We start from the raw sequence: 18829 nt of genomic DNA, 5'->3' as shown, positions 1-18829 counted from the left end.
GAAAGAAAGCTTGATTTGTGATGAAAACAAAGATTTTTTTTAATTAACAGTAGGATTTGAGATTATTATTGCAGAGAATGAAGTCGAAAGGAGTTTCAGAAAGGCAACCGTAATGCGATGCTGCCTTATTGCCATTGTCAGAGTAGGGTGTGTATTTGGACTGGACAAGACATTATTACCGCAGGCTTACCAGATATATGGACAAACAGCATGGGTATTTTTTCAAATAGTGGGAAAATTTTCTAGTCTTAAAGGTTTCCTGAAAGTCCAAATCAAGTTTTAAATCAAACATCGAGGAAATGCCAGGAGAATTTTTCGAGATATCAAGCAAGTAATCTATATACAAAAAACGAAAGTCGAAATGTAGTGATGTATTAAGGTAGGTATATAAATAAATTAAAAATCCCTTCCAGGCATCGTAAAAATCTAAACATGGTACCAGAGAAACTGACGTACGTTCCCAAAGTCCCCAGAGAAATCAAAAACTCCCAAACTCTCCGAAAAGGCTGAGAGGGAGCTCAGAAGTAAACCTACATCAGTGCGTCAATAAAAGCATTATTTAACCCAGTGGAATTTCTTTTCGAAAGATTTAAAGTAGATTTGGATAGGAGAAAAACCCAAAACAGTCAAGTCAAGAAAAAAGTCATCTCCGTACAGGCCATGAAGGCCGTTGGAGGGGTGGAAGGTAAAGGCTTCCACTATCCGTAACCCCGGCACTTGATGGGGAAAAGTGGTTAGCTCTACGCCCGGCCGCCTTTGCACCCAGGAATAAACCTGGTATTCATTTTTTGTGTAGGCTGCGTGGACCTCAGGGCCATGTGCACCTCCGGTAGTGGAAATCTCGTTTCTTAAATTTTACAACTTCCTGACGGGGATACGAACCCAAAACAGTAATATATTATATTCTGTTTTACGTCCCAGTAACTATTTCTTACGGATGTTGGAGACACCAAGATACCGGTACCGAAATGTTTGTTCTACGTAAGTTCTATTACGTGCTTTTAAATCTATCGATACAAGGATGACGTATTCCACTTTCAAACACCATCCAGTTCGTTAACTTTGGAAGGAAGTGACCTGTTACAAGAATGGATAAATAATGTTAGAATTAGCTTAGAACTCTGTGCTCACCATCTTGAGTGAATTCCAAAGGAGTTTGAGAAAGGCGGTTATAATGAGATGCTGCCTGGTTGTCATAGCGGGGTGTGCATTTGGACTGGAAAATACATTATTACCGCAGGAAAAATAAACAACGAGAACATAAATTAATAGAATCCCTTTCAGGATCCTCGATACAAGTCTAATACAAGATATAACGTTATACACATGATCATAGAATCTACATGTATGTAAGTTATAATACATACATTTAGTAACACCTAGTCGGTCTAATGAGGATTTCATGATGACTTTTTCTGAAATTCAAAACCCAATGATAAATATGATAATTATTCATAACTATTTTTGTAATAGATTATTAATTTAATATGCTCCTAAGATACTTCCTCTTTTAATGTATTCAAATGATTGTAAGTGTGTTCTGCTTTAAGTAGAATGTAAAATGTTAACGACTTTTAAGAAGTTAACCATAAATGCATCCATACTGGTATGCACGATCTTCTCAAATATAGTAGTAGATAAGAAATAATGCATTTAGAAGATACGTTCTTCTAAAAGGAAACAAAGAGAAATTCATCTTCAGTCCCTGAAGACACGCATCCTGTATATCATTTCAAAGTTTATATTTAGGACACTCCAAAATTCTTTTCTTATTTCCTGTGGGAAATAACATGATGTTCTCAACGCATGACATCATGGAGAGTTGATCCAATTATGAATGAAGTTGTGAAACTCAGAAAAAGTTGTCCAGCGGATTGCGACTGCCGTTGTCAAATCAGTTCTTCTAAATATATAAGATCCACCTTGAAATCTCTCGTTACGTCAGTTCCGTGATAAAATTGGCAACTTGCACCCTTTTAAGTTAAGAGCTTCGAATCCGAGAGGTGGCAATGGCTATGTTGCGTCACTTTCTCCCACAAAATCCACGAAATTTGATGGAATGGAATCTCTTTCAAGACACTGGATACCAAACCTGACATAAGGCTATACGTTAGAGAATCTACACCGAGCGCTTTGGTCGCGCGGTTATGGTCGCACAGTTGTGACCTTGCAATAGGGAGATACTGGGTTCGAACCCCACTGTCGGCAGCTCTGAATATAGTTTTCTGTGGTATTCCATTTTCACACCAGGCAAATACTGGGGCTGCTTCCTACATACTCCTAGCCATTTCCTATCCCACCGTCACCGTAAAACGTATCTGTGTCGGTGTGACTAAAGTCAATTGTTAAAAGAAAAAGAGAGAATGTGAGAATCTACAGTTAGGTAAGTTAGAATATGCACGTTCAGGGACACATATTAATTGCAAACATTCAGCACAACAACTTCTATTGACATTGATAGTACTTGTGAGTTTATAGCGTCATTATCTATTCGTAGGAAAATGCCTGATGTCGTAACAGTGTTCATAATAGCCAACTCGCGATACTATAAGACTGTCAGATTACAGACAAACGCAACTTTCGGTTGAAGAAACTCTTATTCCTAAATTATCAGCCCAATTGTTTATTCCTTTGCCGGAATGAAATTCTTTAGAAATGTATCCCGTGGGAGGGAGGATGTCATGGATCTTTTGTTGACCAGTTAATGTTTTGTCTAAACCTGACACTAGCAGTGCTGTCCAAGATTTACTAGCAGGTGTTAGGACACATAAATCATCATTGAATTATCATTGCAGTATTATTATAATTATTAATTTGTTGTTAATGATTTAAAAGTAACTTCTTGTTCATCTACTAATACTATTTCTTGATTGTGTATAAAGACTACTATTAAATTTGGCAGCGCGGTACTATTTCCATCCATACAAGATTTTTTTTGTGATAGTACTGCCGTGATTCCTACCCACGTCAGTAACAAAGCAATAAAAACACATTTCAGTCCCAACCCAGCTCATTCTAGGCTGCCAATGGAAGTTCAAACAAGATTTTTAAATTGGTGTATAATTTATACCGTCGCTTAAGAAACAATACCGCCTCTCTTACAATGCATTTCCTATCCATTATTTCCCTTAAGACTGCTCACGCCTCCCAACCCTATATGGATATGCAGGCAGTCCATCAGAACAATTTTCGTTGTGTTCATTTTCGTATGCTTCTGTATAAAAGAAAATGAAGCTTATATACAGTATACTGTAGGAGTGCGTAAATACGTCATGCAAACATACATTCCTAAAGTACGGTACGGTAAGATTCATTTTCCTTTACACGTAACTATAGGAAAATAAACAAAACGAAAATAGTTCTGATAGACTGAATATACTTATGTGGCTGGGGCTGAGGTATGGTTCCAGTGTATGGGACACACACTAGGATTACTTTATTCGAGAACTGGACATAATCTTAAGAAAAGCAGTACAATTTGTTCTGGGTGATTTCCGACAAAATAGTAGCTTTACAGAAATGTTGCAGAGTATGGGCTGGGAAGATTTGTAAGAAATAAAGGAGACGAGCTACTCGACTAAGTGGTATGTTCCGAACTGTCAGTGAAAAACTCTATCGTCTTGCAGGGATAGCACCACCCGGTGTGCGAAGAGAAGTACCTGCAAATAAGGAAAGGACAAAGGTTAAGCACGAAAGTACTCATCTACTGCATGGACATAAGCTTCCAGTACAGAGACTGAAATCTAGGAAGAGCTTCCTACGAACATCTCAGGAACTTATAGTACCAGCTGAGAAGGCAAGGATACAGCTATGAAAGACGAAGTTCCCCCAAGGCTCTGAGCAGATGGCGGTTGAGGAACGTTTGCCACCCGGTTGCAATGAGAGCTGGACAATCTGGAAATCTCTCAATAGGTTGAGATCAGGAGTGGGAGGGTCCAAAGTTAATTTGGCAAGATGGGGCTTCATCAATGGCGACAACACCAAGTGTGACTGCGGAGAAGATCAAACCATCCAGCATATGCTTCAGTGTCCGCTGTGTCCATCTTTGTGCACGCAAGATGACCTGCATCGAGCTACGAAGAGAGGACTCGAAGTAGCGTTGTATTGGTCCAAGATTATTTAAATGTTACTTGAAATTATTGTAACTGTTTTCTTTTTTTGATGTATCTGACACGAGAATAATAATAGTGGAGTGATGGCGTGGAATGACATTAGTAGACGAATAAGTTTGAGTAGTACTTTTAAACGTAGGAAGATCACAATATGAAGACAAAGTTGGAATTCAAAAGTTAGGAATTGAAATAATTTACCAAGGGGGATGTTCAATAAATTTTCAAATTATTTGCAATCATTTAAAATAAGGTTAGTGAAACGACAGATAGGGAATCTGTCACCTGGGCGACTGCCCTAAATGCAGATCAGTGTTGATGGCCTTGTTTTTTCTGGGGTTTTTTGTTGTTTTTTGTTTTTTGCGTGACCTGCCTTAGGAAAATAATGGATAGGGAGAACATTGTCAGATAGGCAATATTGTTTCTAAAGCGACGATCGTTCTTTATTATATATCATTACATGATGATAAAGACAGGGCCAGTTATAATGGAAGCTGATCATCTAATGACTTTAGCTTTCAAAGTCAAGTATTCGTAAACAAATCAAACTTTCAAACAGGCAGGTGAACTTTTGGGGGTCTGGATCTCTGGAACCATCTGTAAACGTGTCCTTGATATTCAACAAGTATTCCATAATGTATGTATGTTCAATCATTAGAGCTAAGGCTGGTGGGATCCTCAACAGTTCTGCCATCAGATGTCATATATGGCCTAGGCATCACTGAAGAGGAGTACTGGGGAAATGAGGAGTGAGGTAGCTTCCCGTTGCTTTCCTCACCGAGCCAGAAGTTGCTATTACATATCAGTCTGCCAAGCTCACTGAAATGCATGCAACAGCCGACACTATGAGCAACATTTTGACACCATTTATAACAGGGACTGGCTGCAGAAGGAATGGCATTACTTATCGCTTATACCTCCGCCACTTTCATATTGTCAAAGCCAAGGATAAGACAGAGAGAGATCAATGAAAGTAACAAAATAGCTCTAGCCTATACCAGAAGACATAGTGCACTGTAAACACTAGGTCCTGCCAGCAAAGGCATAGCATATAGTATACTTAAATTAATAAGAAATTTAAGGAGATATTCAGAAGTCCTTGTGTGAATTAGAACATAATATTTTTACATTTCTAAATTTAGTGTAATTTGACAGAATCTGATGATGTTATTTCAATAACAAAACATTTCATTCTATAATTTTGTTTCTTTTTTCACGTATATTTCTGTTATCATTTTTTCATGTAGTTTATACATTTATTTACTTATTCATTTCAACAGACCGAAGAATCTAACAGCTATATAAAAATACGAACAAAATATCGTGATCAATAACAACAACGTCGAGCGTTGCTGAGTTGTTGAACCGACAATAATTGGTTTTTCTACTTCACGTGACGACAACAAAAAGTATTAACATGCAGGAGTAAATAAAGAATATTCTTACCGTCATGAGAATCATAGAGGTAGATGATCTTTTTCCAAGAGTAATAACGTACCACATCAATGATGGCTTGATGGTAATCTGGTCGCATGCTTATCGCATAGTCCAGGAAGCCCGACGATGGTGCCAGTACCTAAGAGAGCAAACCAGTAAAAAGGAACCTTTGAACACACATTAGGCCAAACAGCTTTCAACAATAAAATAATCAGTACGTAGCAATTATGTTCATATTTTATAGGAAACTACACCCAAGTTCATAAAAAACAGAACACCTTGAAAGATTAGAGATAAGAAGTTCATATTCACATGGCATTTGTATTAGCAGGCTTTGAAGAAATGATTAGCATTTGATCCATGTCAGCCCTCGGGTTCAAGGTCCACATTCATATCTCGGCGCTCCACAACCGATGTGCCTGTAGCTCTCGTTGTCGCTATAAACCGAAGTTAATGGATCAGTGTGACTTGAGCAGACGTGCAGAATACCTCGAAGAGGTATGTGAGAACCGTACCGTCAAATGAGTGAGTTTGAAAGAGGGCGCATTATTGGCATGAGAGAATGTGATGCATCCGATCCGGGGAATTGACGAATTGTGTCGGCATTGCAACGGGTGTATACAGAATGGTTCACAGAAGGCCGTAGAACACGACGAGCTGGGTCTGGTCGCAACACCCAGACAACCCCACGAGAAGATCGACACCTCATCCGAATGGCAATTCAGGACAGATCTGCGTCCTCCTCGGCTATGGTGGAACAGTGTAACCATCGTACACTATCAAGAGTTACAGTCCGTCCGCGTTTTTTATGGTCTGGGTTGCCGGCGCGTCGTCAACTTCCCCGCCGACCTTTGACCTATGTGCATAAACATGCTCGACTGCAATGGTGTAGTGAACGACGTCACCAGGGACAGGAATGGCAGTAGATAGTGTTTTCGGACGAATCCAGGTTCTGTTCGTTTGGAAATGATGGCCGCATTTTGGTTCGCCGCAGACAGGGGGAGAGGCATCACATTGACTTCATTCGCACAAGACATACAGGGCCAACTCAAAGTCTTATGGTGTGGGCTGTTATTGGATACAACCACAAATCGCAGTTGGTACGTTTCCAGGGCAGTTTGACTACGAGAATGACAACCTGCGACCCGTAGCCATTCCCTTTCTGCACGACACCTCAGACGCCATATTTCAGCAGGACAATGCGCGACCACATGTTGCTGCACGAACACGTGCCTTCCTATTGTCACAGGATGTCAGACAGTTGCCCTGGCTCGCCCGATCACCGGACTTGTCGCCAATCGAAAATGTGTGGGATATGGTAAACGGCGGGTACGGTACTGCGACCCAATGCCAAACACCAAAGATGAACTGTAGAACCAGGTGAATGCAGCATGGATGGCTATAGCCCAGGACGCCATTCGCGACTTATACGCATCGATGCCATCACGCATAGAACAATTTATCAGTGCCCAAGGAGGACGCAGTGCCTACTAGGCAACAGGACACACGCTGAACCTAAATGACTGCAATGGTAATCGTTTCTGCAGAACATACCAGTTAACATATCACGTGAATATGAATTTGCTATCTCTGGTATTTCTGTTTTTTAAGGACATGAGTGTATAATGTTACGTGAGGAGAGCATGTTGCACTGAATTCCATTATTAAATATTTATATCCTACTTCGTGTAGTATTACTAGATGAAGACAGTTCCGTACTTAGTTGCCGACTAGTAATAATTATAAATAAAGAAAAAGACGAATAATAATAATAATAATAATAATAATAATAATAATAATAATAATACAGTAATAACTGTGTTTTGACGCCATTTTATTACAATTACTTGGCAGCGACACAGATAGGTCTCATGGCGGCAATGCGATAGGAAAGGACTAGGAGTGGGAAAGAAGCGACCATGACCTTAATTAAGGTACAACACCAGCATTTGCCTGGTGTGAAAATGGGAAGCCGCAGAAAGACATATTTAGGGCTGCCGACATTGGGGTTCGAACCCACTATCTCCTGAATGGAAGCTGATAGATACGTGAACCAAACCGCACAGTCACTTCCTCGGTGTCAACGCCTTCAATTCTACAAAACAATTGTAACCTTTCGTAACAGTTTGTTATATTTTAAGCCTTGAAAGTTCCTCCAAATTATGTAATCATTTCACTTCATAAACTCTAAATGTAATACGCGTGCGGCCAAGAACACACTGTTTTAACAAAAGACTACCAAGCAGTTAATGCCAAAACCATGTAGGAATGTACTCCCTCATAACTTGGCAGTAGCTGTCCCATACGTTCCAACGCTAATTTGAATCATTGTAAGAATCCTAAAACAGAATTCCTCACCGATGAAGTCTATTTAAATGTTTTGAATTTCAAATACTACTGCCAAATATCTTACACACATTTTTAATGATGATTTATGATTTAGATGATCTTTCTATGAAACGTTATTGGTTAAATATTCACTAATAGAGTGAATACTGTGCATTTTTTCTGGAGATGGCGCCGCACGATCCTGTGCCACGAAAATAATGGTGCTCATAATGGCCTTCTATGTGCGTAAACATCGATCCTGATGACAGTGAATCCATCAAATACCTTATCTATTGGACTTTATTGTGCTATCGCATAGAGTGTGTGGCTGACAAGATATTTAGACTATCATGTAACTTTATTAGAATTAGAGAAACTTGCTTTCTGATTTACCCTTTAACGTATATTACAGATCTGAAAACACTTTTGCATATGTAGCTTTAAGCAGCCTAAATAGGCACTAAATGTTAAACAGGCATTAAAACAGGCACAATGATAGTTTATATTAACTATTTAAAATATACTGTAAGTATTTACGTGAATTTTCCTTTCCTTATGTCGCTCTTCTTTGTATATAATAACAGTTTTGTCTGTTTCAAAATTTAAAAAGAATTGCATTTTTGCATCGCTTTGTCCGCAGTAAAAACTACATGCACTTTTTAATTTTCCATCATTTCTGTATGTATGTACGGACATCGCGAGAAAACGATTAAAGAGAATTTAATGAAAATCGGTACGTAAAGTCGGAGAATGAGTCACTACAATCTAAGCTATAAATAATTTTATTCATGCTGAGTGAAATGGTATGTTATTAGTGGCCCTATCGATAAATACTACATAACTAAAATTATGTAGAATTTCATTTCCGATCATTTATGCCTTATATATATATTTAGAATTTTGTTGCTAAGTCCAAATGAATGCCGAGCCACTAGAAAATGGGTGGAGGGAATTTAATGTAATCGGTATGTTAAGTTTGGAATAACGCACTACATTCTAAGCTATAAATCATTTAATATACGCTGGATGAAATGGCTGTTTAGGAGAAGGGACCTAATATTTAATTTTTAAATACCTATATCATTGGTCCTATCTAGGAGTACTACTTAAGAAAAGTTATAGAGACCGAGCTCGATAGCTGAAGTAGCTTAAGTGCGACCAGTATTCGAGAGACAGTGGGTTCGAACCCCATTGTCGACACCCCTGAAGATGTTTTTCCATTGTTTCCCATTTTCACACCAGGCAAATGCTAGGGCTGTACCTTAATTAAGGCCACGGTTGCTTCCTTCCCACTCCTAGCCCTTTCCTGTCCCATCGTCATCATAAGAACTATCTGTGTCGGTGCGACGTAAAGCAACTTGCGTAAAGAAAAGTTATAGAGAATAGAATTTCCGATTATTTATGTCTTAATACGGTTTTACCGTACTGAACAGAATTCATGAATTTAGACTTTCGTTGCTTCGCATTGCTAACATATAAATATTGTTCAATCGTGTTAATGGTTTTTTCGATGATTGTCTCAAGTGCACACGCGCATGGTCATTGATCCATATCTACAAGGAACATTATTAAGATGTTTTTAAAAAATGATAAAAAGTCGTAAGGAAACGATCCCATGAAAAATAACATTGCTTATTGAATAAGATAAGAGGGAGTATGAAAGAAGGAAGAAATCTCTTTACATTACATGCCCTAATATCACAAAGTCGGAAAAAACTAAGTATGAAGGCCTACAATATCGAAAGCTCATAAAATGGATCAATAATAACATTACATGGACCATTGTTTGTTGTGATGTGCTTTGACTCTTCTGCTGCCAGTTATCTGCGATAAATAGGATTACTGCTGCGTCCCGAGTAAAACAGCCTGCCTGAATATTGATGGAAAGTCCGAGTAGCTGGGGAGTTCGATTATATTTTTAGCCTACCATTCCTCTGGTTCACACATTTTCTGATAACCATTGGTACGCAACACATTGGTTCATCATAATATTCCAGCTATTCGATCCCTACTCCGAGGCGCTGATTGGAATGAGCAGTTTGCAACTTAACAGAATACGGCAGTGGCTGTCTGCGGTCTGGTCATTCCGTAGCTAAGCACGGACACATCAGCTAGCTGTGTAAAATGTTCCGTTCTGGTTGATGTCGGGTCACCATGGTCTTTCATGTTCAGAATGGCCGAAAGCAATCAGGATGACATCCAATTTTGGCGCTATTCGCTACTTTACCGGGCATCACACTCTGTCGGCATTGCCACAGAGAGTACGAAATATTTGCCCAAGCTGGATGCTTGTCCGTTCGGAAATGCTTTAAGGTACTGTATAGTCGGCACAGGCCGGAGTAAAGTGTAGCTTCCACCGAAGTCCCAGTCAACATCCATGGCTGTGACAATATGGAAGTTGCTGGGGTGTGGGTAGTGCTGAATAATGACATTCAGAGCACGACTAGTGCATCTGAGTGTTATGAAAGGTGCTGCTCATAGGGTCAGTCGTGCTGCAATAATACTTTGTGACCCAGTGAGGAAAGCAATGGCAAACTACCTCACTCTTCATCTTGCCTAGTACGCCTCATTGTGGTGCTGCCATTGGTTTTTTGGGTTTCCTTATAACTGCATAACATTTGGTGGTGCTATTTGAGGATCCAACCAGCCTCTGGGCTGATGACGTAATAGACATAGTCGACACCGCAAAACTCGACGCATGATGGCCGGTGCCCTCTAAGAACTAGGCTATATGGTCTACGAGGAAGTGTCTGTATTGGCTGTAAATGGAAGCATTAGGCGAATATATATCATAGCCTTTGAACCAGTAAGCAAGAATGGAATGATCATTGACCTAACTTTGCAATTTGAATCGCATTCTGGCCAACCGGAAGAAGTGGATTTAGAAAAGAATATTTGCAAACCTATAGTTTCGTATTCTAAAGAAAAATATATCAGTCACAGGGTTAATGGTGGGACCCCGGGGGACAATTCCTAAATTCCCATTCCTGTTTTGGACTTCATTAGACACTGTTGACAAACACTGAGGTAGCCGCCCTCCGCAGTTCAATATTAGCTTTCAGAAACCATCTATACAGTCAGTAGTATTGTGTGCTGCATACTATTTGCTTTCTAATTCCTTTTTTGTATTTAATTTGAAATATTTTTTTCATATTCCATGTTAATATTATTTTATCATAATTATCTAAAGGCTTTGCCTTGTCGCTGCAACCATTGGTCTCTTCTCTCTGCGATCCTTTTTATCTCTCCATAACCTCGGCATCCCATTATCTCAATACCTCTTCAACGATCTTCTTCCGTAGTTTCCCCCTGCCTTTCTTTCCCATCATCTTGCCTTCGAACAAGTTCTTTATGAAGTCATTATGCCGGAGAATGTGACCAAAAACTGATGCTTTTCTCCTTTTTATCGTTGTTATTAAATGTCACTGGGTGTTTATTTCTCCAAGCACAACTGCTTCATTAATTTTCTTATCAATCCAGCTAGTTCTTGTCATCTTCCTCCATAGCCACATTTCGACTGCCTCTAGTCGTTTCACGTCCTCTTCAAGAGAGTCCATCCTTTACAGCCATATAGCAGCACACTCCAAATGAATGTTTTGATAAACAATTTATTTTGTTCACTATCTAAGGATTTATAAATTAATACCTGCTTCTTCTCCTCAAAGGCTTTCTTACACAGGGAAATTCTTTTTATTTCCACAGTGCATCTGTTGTCATCGGTAATAACTGATCCCAAGTAGCAGAACTTGTGCACCTGTTTTATTAAATTTTTTCCAATTCTCAGATGTGCCTCTGGCTTCATTTTAGATTTGCTTACAACCATAACATTAGTTTCATTTACATTAATTATACATACATACACACATACATTATCATTATAGACTGTTATGCCTTTCAGCGTTCAGTCTGCAAGCCTCTGTGAATTTACTAAACGTCGCCACAATCCTCGATTTGCAACTAGTGTTGTGGCCTCATTTAGTTCTATACCTCTTATCTTTAAATCGTTAGAGACAGAGTCTAACCATCGTCGTCTTGGTCTCCCTCTACTTCTCTTACCCTCCATAGTAGAGTCCACTATTCTCCTAGGTAAACTATCATCCTCCATTCGCCTCACATGACCCCACCACCGAAGCCGGTTTATGCATACAGCTTCATCCATCGAGTTCATTCCTAAATTAGCCTTTATCTCCTCATTCCGAGTACCCTCCTGCCATTGTTCCCACGTGCTTGTACCAGCAATCATTCTTGCTACTTTCATGTCTGTTACTTCTAACTTATGAATAAGATATCCTGAGTCCACCCAGCTTTCGCTCCCGTAAAACAAAGTTGGTCTGAAAACAGACCAATGTAAAGATAGTTTCGTCTGGGAGCTGACTTCCTTCTTACAGAATACTGCTGATCGCAACTGCGAGCTCACTGCGTTAGCTTTACGACACCTTGATTCAATCTCAGTTACTACTGTAACTATTCCTGGGGAACATACAACCTAAATACTTGAAATTATCAACCTGTTCTAGCTTTGCATCACCAATCTGACATTCGATTCTGTTGAATTTCTTACCTACTAACATCAATTTAGTCTTCGAGAGGCTAATTTTCAAACCATACTCATTGCACCTATTTTCAAGTTCCAAGATATTAGACTGCAGGCTTTCGGCACAGTCTGCCATTAAGACCAAGTCGTCAGCATAGGCCAAACTGCTTACTACATTTCCACCTAACTGAATCCCTCCCTGCCATTTTATACCTTTCAGCAGATGATCCATGTAAACTACAAACAGCAAAGGCGAAAGATTACAGCCTTGTCTAACCCCTGTATTAATTAATATATCATTATATTAATTAATAAAATTTATTAGCTAGTATTTTTATTAACTGTTAAACAGTGTGGGTAGGTTGTGTATTCTCAAATGAAGTATACTTGTCCTAGTGGCAATCCTACAAATAGGTACGTTATGAAATTAAAAATAAAAAGTTGTTTCCTTTGTAAATGTTTGTATACTTTATTTCCCATTTTGGATTCACTGTTGTAACTATTGTAAATACGATATTTATTGCAGATCGTCGTAATTCGCTGCAATGGTGTTTCTGATTTCCAATTAATAAATGAGAAAAAATTAACTATATTTCTGTTTACCCTGTATATAGCTTTACGAACCGTTTGATCAGTTTGGAAACGCTTATCCATTAACACATTCTTCAACGGAACAAGGGCGTAATATTCGGAATGGATGTTCCATAAGACCTCAGCGAAAACGATGCTGTGTTATCAGTGTTTCGTTGGCGGCGTGTGGGCATACATCGTGACAGTCTTTTTCTGATGGACCTTGGAAGTTTTTGTAAAATATCTCTGTAATGTTGAGCGTTGTCGTGCCACTCCAACAGCAACAGAACGTCACCTAAATTATCTTGCTAGTCGTAGCATATGTTTTGGTTTTGTTGATGTCGGAATTTATCGATTTTGACTCACTTCCTTCGTTTTCGATTTGAAATGTTGGTGCTATGTTTCGTCACCGTCAAAAATTGCTCCGAGAAACATCTTTCGCCCGTGTGGTATCGGCTGAGATGTTCCAGGTACATCCCCAACCGCACGGATTTCTGTTCATCGGTGAAGTGCCTTAAGTACAATTCCGGACATATTTTCCGAAAATCCCCTTCCCTGCGCGAGCCTGTGTGCGGACCACATGCTGAGGTTGACAGCGGTTGACAGCTCATGCATAGTAATACGGCAATAGCCCTTCACCATCATGTCCATAGCGCGAATCGCTCCCTGCATCAGTACAGGCGTCCGTGCAGATAGTGAAAGTTCGCCCGTGCATTAGAGGTTAACAGGCCACCTAGAAACTCAGCACACCATTTGAACACGGAGCTTCGTTTGAAACATATGTCCCCGATCCCCGCTGGCATTCGACGAAGGACATCCCTTTCTGAAGCACATTCCTTGTACAAGAATTGAAATTATACTTTGGTCAGACGTATCAAATACACATCACTCTTGCTTCAACTGTCTGTTCCACTCAGTGGACATGTGATTCGGATGGACCTCATTCTTGCTGTTACATTAAACACTCAGCAATAAGTGTGGTCACCTCTTCGTGACTGCTCCTTCTACGTTTCATTTGAATAACAATTTACACTGACTGACAGAGCAAATGCAACACCAAGAAGGAGTGGTTCGAAAGGGATGAAAGTTGGGGAAAAAACAGAGACGGCACGGACGAATAATTGATGTTTATTTCAAACCGATATGCAGGTTACACAATGCGCACGGCATCGACTCAGTAGGATGTAGGACCACCGCGAGCGGCGATGCACGCAGAAACACGTCGAGGTACAGAGTCAATAAGAGTGCGGATGGTGTCCTGAGGGATGGTTCTCCATTCTCTGTCAACCATTTGCCACAGTTGGTCGTCCGTACGAGGCTGGGGCAGAGTTTGCAAACGGCGTCCAATGAGATCCCACACGTGTTCGATTGGTGAGAGATCCGGAGAGTACGCTGGCCACGGAAGCATCTGTACACCTCGTAGAGCCTGTTGGGAGATGCGAGCAGTGTGTGGGCGGGCATTATCCAGCTGAAACAGGGCATTGGGCAGCCCCTGAAGGTACGGGAGTGCCACCGGCCGCAGCACATGCTGCACGTAGCGGTGGGCATTTAACGTGCCTTGAATACGCACTAGAGGTGACGTGGAATCATACGCAATAGCGCCCCAAACCATGATGCCGCGTTGTCTAGCGGTAGGGCACTCCACAGTTACTGCCGGATTTGACCTTTCTCTACGCCGACGCCACACTCGTCTGCGGTGACTATCACTGACAGAACAGAAGCGTGACTCATCGGAGAACACGACGTTCCGCCATTCCCTCATCCAAGTCGCTCTAGCCCGGCACCATGCCAGGCGTGCACGTCTATGCTGTGGAGTCAATGGTAGTCTTCTGAGCGGACGCCGGGAGTGCAGGCCTCCTTCAACCAATCGACGGGAAATTGTTCTGGTCGTTATTGGAACAGCCAGGGTGTCTCGCACATGCTGAAGTATGGCGGTTGACGTGGCGTGCGGGGCTGCCACCGCTTGGCGGCGGATGCGCCGATCCTCGCGTGCTGACGTCACTCGGGCTGCGCCTGGACCCCTCGCACGTGCCACATGTCCCTGCGCCAGCCATCTTCGCCACAGGCGCTGCACCGTGGACACATCCCTATGGGTATCGGCTGCGATTTGACGAAGCGACCAACCTGCCCTTCTCAGCCCGATCACCACACCCCTCGTAAAGTCGTCTGTCTGCTGGAAATGCCTCCGTTGACGGCGGCCTGGCATTCTTAGCTATACACGTGTCCTGTGGCACACGACAACACGTTCTACAATGACTGTCGGCTGAGAAATCACGGTACGAAGTGGGCCATTCGCCAACGCCGTGTCCCATTTATCGTTCGCTACGTGCGCAGCACAGCGGCGCATTTCACATCATGAGCATACCTCAGTGACGTCAGTCTACCCTGCAATTGGCATAAAGTTCTGACCACTCCTTCTTGGTGTTGCATTTGCTCTGTCAGTCAGTGTATGTCAGAAGACGATTGTAGTGTAGGAACATATCCGACTTACAAGTGCGAAGGGTTATTTAACGCAAATTGCACTCCACTACATTTTTAATCTGATTATTCAAGAGAAGAGTCAGGCGAGAGTTTCAGGAAGTCATAGATAATGATTAAATATATTGCACCGGCGAATTAGCATCCAAGTAAATCATTTAGAACAATCCCGTTTAAGTTGTGCATAAACTGGTTCAGACTCGATTCGACTTCGACTGGCCAATCAACATCACGCCGACAGTTGTACTTGGACAAATATTTCATAACGGACATGAGTTCACCGTCACTATAGAAACAATACAGCCAAACGCGGTGATTCAATGTCATGTAACTATCATGGACTACTTGATATTATTTATCAAGTGGAGGGTATCTGTCGACCGAGCTAGTTGGCCGCACGGTTAGGGTCGCGCAGTTGCGAGCTTGAATTCCGGAGATAGTGGGCTCGAATCCCACTGTCAGCAAACCTGAAGATGATTTTCCGTTGTTTTCCATTTTCTTTTTTTCTGTTGTAATTTGTTTTACGTCACACCGACACAGGTAGGTCTTATGGCGACGATGGGATAGGAAAGGGCTAGGGGTGGGAAGGAAGCGGCCGTACCCTTACTTAAGGAAGTCCTAGCATTTGCCTTGTGTGAAAATGGGGAACGGAAAACCCACTTCACGGCTGCCAACAGTGGGGTTCGAACCCACTATCTCCCGGATGCAATATGAGAGCTGTGCGCCCCTAACCGCAAGGACATATCGCCAGGTGTCTGTATTTTAATTAAGGCTACGGCCACATTCGTCCCACTCCTAGGCCTTTCCTATCCCATCGTCGTCATAAGACCTATCTCGTGTCGGTGCGACGTAAGGCAAAATTGTAAAAATTTGCTGTCTGCCAATACCAGATTTCCCACTTTCCCTACCTCGTGATCATCTTACACCCAGATGCCTAAGACCTAAACCAGGAAATCCGAACATGTTTCTGGCACTCCCGGAACTAAAAGCCATCCGCTAAATGAGTTGCCAAGATGCAAGGAGCCTTAAGTACACAAAAATGAAAATTGAGTTAAGTCAAACAACTACCTCTTTTCATCATTTAGCATTGACCAACACTACCGTAAAGCTTCAAAATGCCTTCTATGTTGCTTATGTTATAGGTTAAAAATTATGGACTGCTGCAGAGACCCGTATGTCGAGTGCCAAGCTTGCTGCATAGACCCTTATGTCCAATCACTAAAGAGAGATGCTAGTACCATTATGTCCGCATCCATAAGCCTCTATACAGGTGTGCCAAAACTCGACGGCAAAAATTTAAGAATGGATTCCTTGCATAGAGAGAAGAAAAAGAGGTTATGACAACATGGGTTCGGAAACGTATACTTACAGATTTATTCAAACTTTGTGACACAAATTAATTTTAGTAATAATTTACATGTCCTCTCATCAACAGAGGTTCGCCATTAACATCTGGGCAGGCATTGTTGCTGATTCCTTGTTGGAACTCTACGTTCTTCCGAATAGGCTTACTGGACAGAACTACACGAATTTCTTGCGTACTGCATTGCCTGATTTACTTGGAAGACATGCCACTTGCATCCCGTCGACAAATGTTTTTCATGCAAGATAATGCGCCCGCACATTTCACTCTGCTGCCTGCAGGTACCTGAATACCCATTTTCCTGAGCGCTGGATAGGTAGAGGAGGACCGATTGCTTGGCCACCACCACGCTCTCCTGACTTGAACCCCCTGGACTTTTACCTGTGGGGACACGTTAAGTCTCTCGTGTATGCGACTCCTGTTCCTGATGAAGCAACATTATGTGGGCGCATTGTGACAACCTGTCAGGCAGTACGCACTACACCAGGCATTTTTGATCGCGACTCCATGCGAGGACAAGCGGAGGCTTGTATTCAAGCTGAGGGTCGCCACTTTGAACATTTCCTCTAATACGTGCTCAAAGTGTTTCAGCTGCCGTTACAGACGTACGGTGTAAATGTACAAAAGTTTGAATAAATCTCTAAGTATATATCTCCGGACCCGTGTTGTCAAAAAAAAGTTATTCTCTCCATGTGAAGAATCCATTCCTAAATTTTTGCCGTCGAGTTTTGGTACACCCTATATACTAGTGAAAATGCAGCAAAAACCATTATGTCCACGAAAGTTATTTTTGCTCCGGTTCTTGAAATTAATGATGAAATCAATAGAAAGCAAACAAAAATGTAAAATAAATAATAGCAGATATTACATACTTAAATGAAGATCAATAATACATCGAAATTTGGCAATACTGTCAGCTTCGCTACACTGATTGTCAGCTGTAATGTGGCATTTTCAACTAAAGCCTAGCAAGCGGATAATAATCGCAAGATCACATACGGGAAACATTATTATGCATGGAGAAGTTCTTTACAATACAGATTATTCTGTAGCTAAGTCGATTTTGAAAAGAGGAAAGAACTAGAACTTAGTTCAACCTCAGTTTGACCTTGAGGGATTTAAGTTTAAAAAAAGAAAAAAATGAAAGATATGAGATGTCTGCTTGAAACACACTTCACAGAAAACTGGAAAAAGTTGGAAGACCTGAAATTTTTAAAGGATACACTGACTAGACAGGAAGAACGGTTTGGTGGACAAAGTTCCACATCTAGAAGAAGATGTAGATGATGACTTATTAGAAATTCCTTTAGGAGATGAAGTAATGGCCATTTAAAGCAATTGGATTATTAATGTAGTGTCCGACTCGTTGGCTGAATGGTCCGCGTACTGGTCTTCGGTTCAGAGGGTCCCGGGTTCGATTCCCGGCCGGGTCGGGAATTTTAACCTTCATTGGTTAATTCCAGTGGCCCGAGGGCTGGGTGTTTGTGCTGTCCCCAACATCCCTGAAACTCACACACCACACATAACACTATCCTCCACCACAATAACACGCAGTTACCTACAAATGGCAGATGCCGCCCACCCTCATCGGAGGGTCTGCCTTACCAGGGCTGCACCCGGCTAGAAATAGCCACACGAATTTTTTATTGCTGTAGTACTTTTAAAGTATTTCTTTGGCAAGTGAAGTGACTTAGTAGATATCACTTCCATCTTCTGTTGTTCTTTATTTAAGACAATGTTTGAGCCATCATTTCATACAGCCTGAAGAACGACAACTAGATTAGCTGAAACTCGACCGTTCAAATTAATGTAAAGAACCTGCTGCCCTTTCTGACCTAGTTTTAAGTTAATATTTTGTGAAATATTGTTTTGGTTTTCTCTCACAAAATAAGGGAATTGTAAGCAGAGTAAAACAAATGGAAATAATATATAGTAATTAAATGATTTTTGAGTTTTTTCCTTCCTCCAGTCCACGTAAGTTTATGTTCCCAGTACTGCAGCATATGTCAT

At 41.2% G+C, this 18829-nt stretch overlaps 1 protein-coding gene across 1 annotated transcript in view; it reads right to left on the bottom strand.

Moving 5' to 3' along the window:
- Positions 1-18829, bottom strand: part of LOC136861791 (glutamate receptor 1-like) — a 373013-nt gene that overhangs the window by 281585 nt on the left and 72599 nt on the right. The window contains exon 3 of the mRNA XM_067138845.2: positions 5556-5685. Within this exon, the coding sequence (XP_066994946.2) occupies positions 5556-5685 (130 nt within the window). The remainder of the gene's footprint in view (positions 1-5555; positions 5686-18829) is intronic.

This window comes from Anabrus simplex, chromosome 1 (assembly GCF_040414725.1).
Source record: "Anabrus simplex isolate iqAnaSimp1 chromosome 1, ASM4041472v1, whole genome shotgun sequence".
NCBI classification, from domain to species: Eukaryota; Metazoa; Arthropoda; class Insecta; order Orthoptera; family Tettigoniidae; genus Anabrus; species Anabrus simplex.
This window is presented reverse-complemented; position numbering and strand designations above follow the sequence as displayed.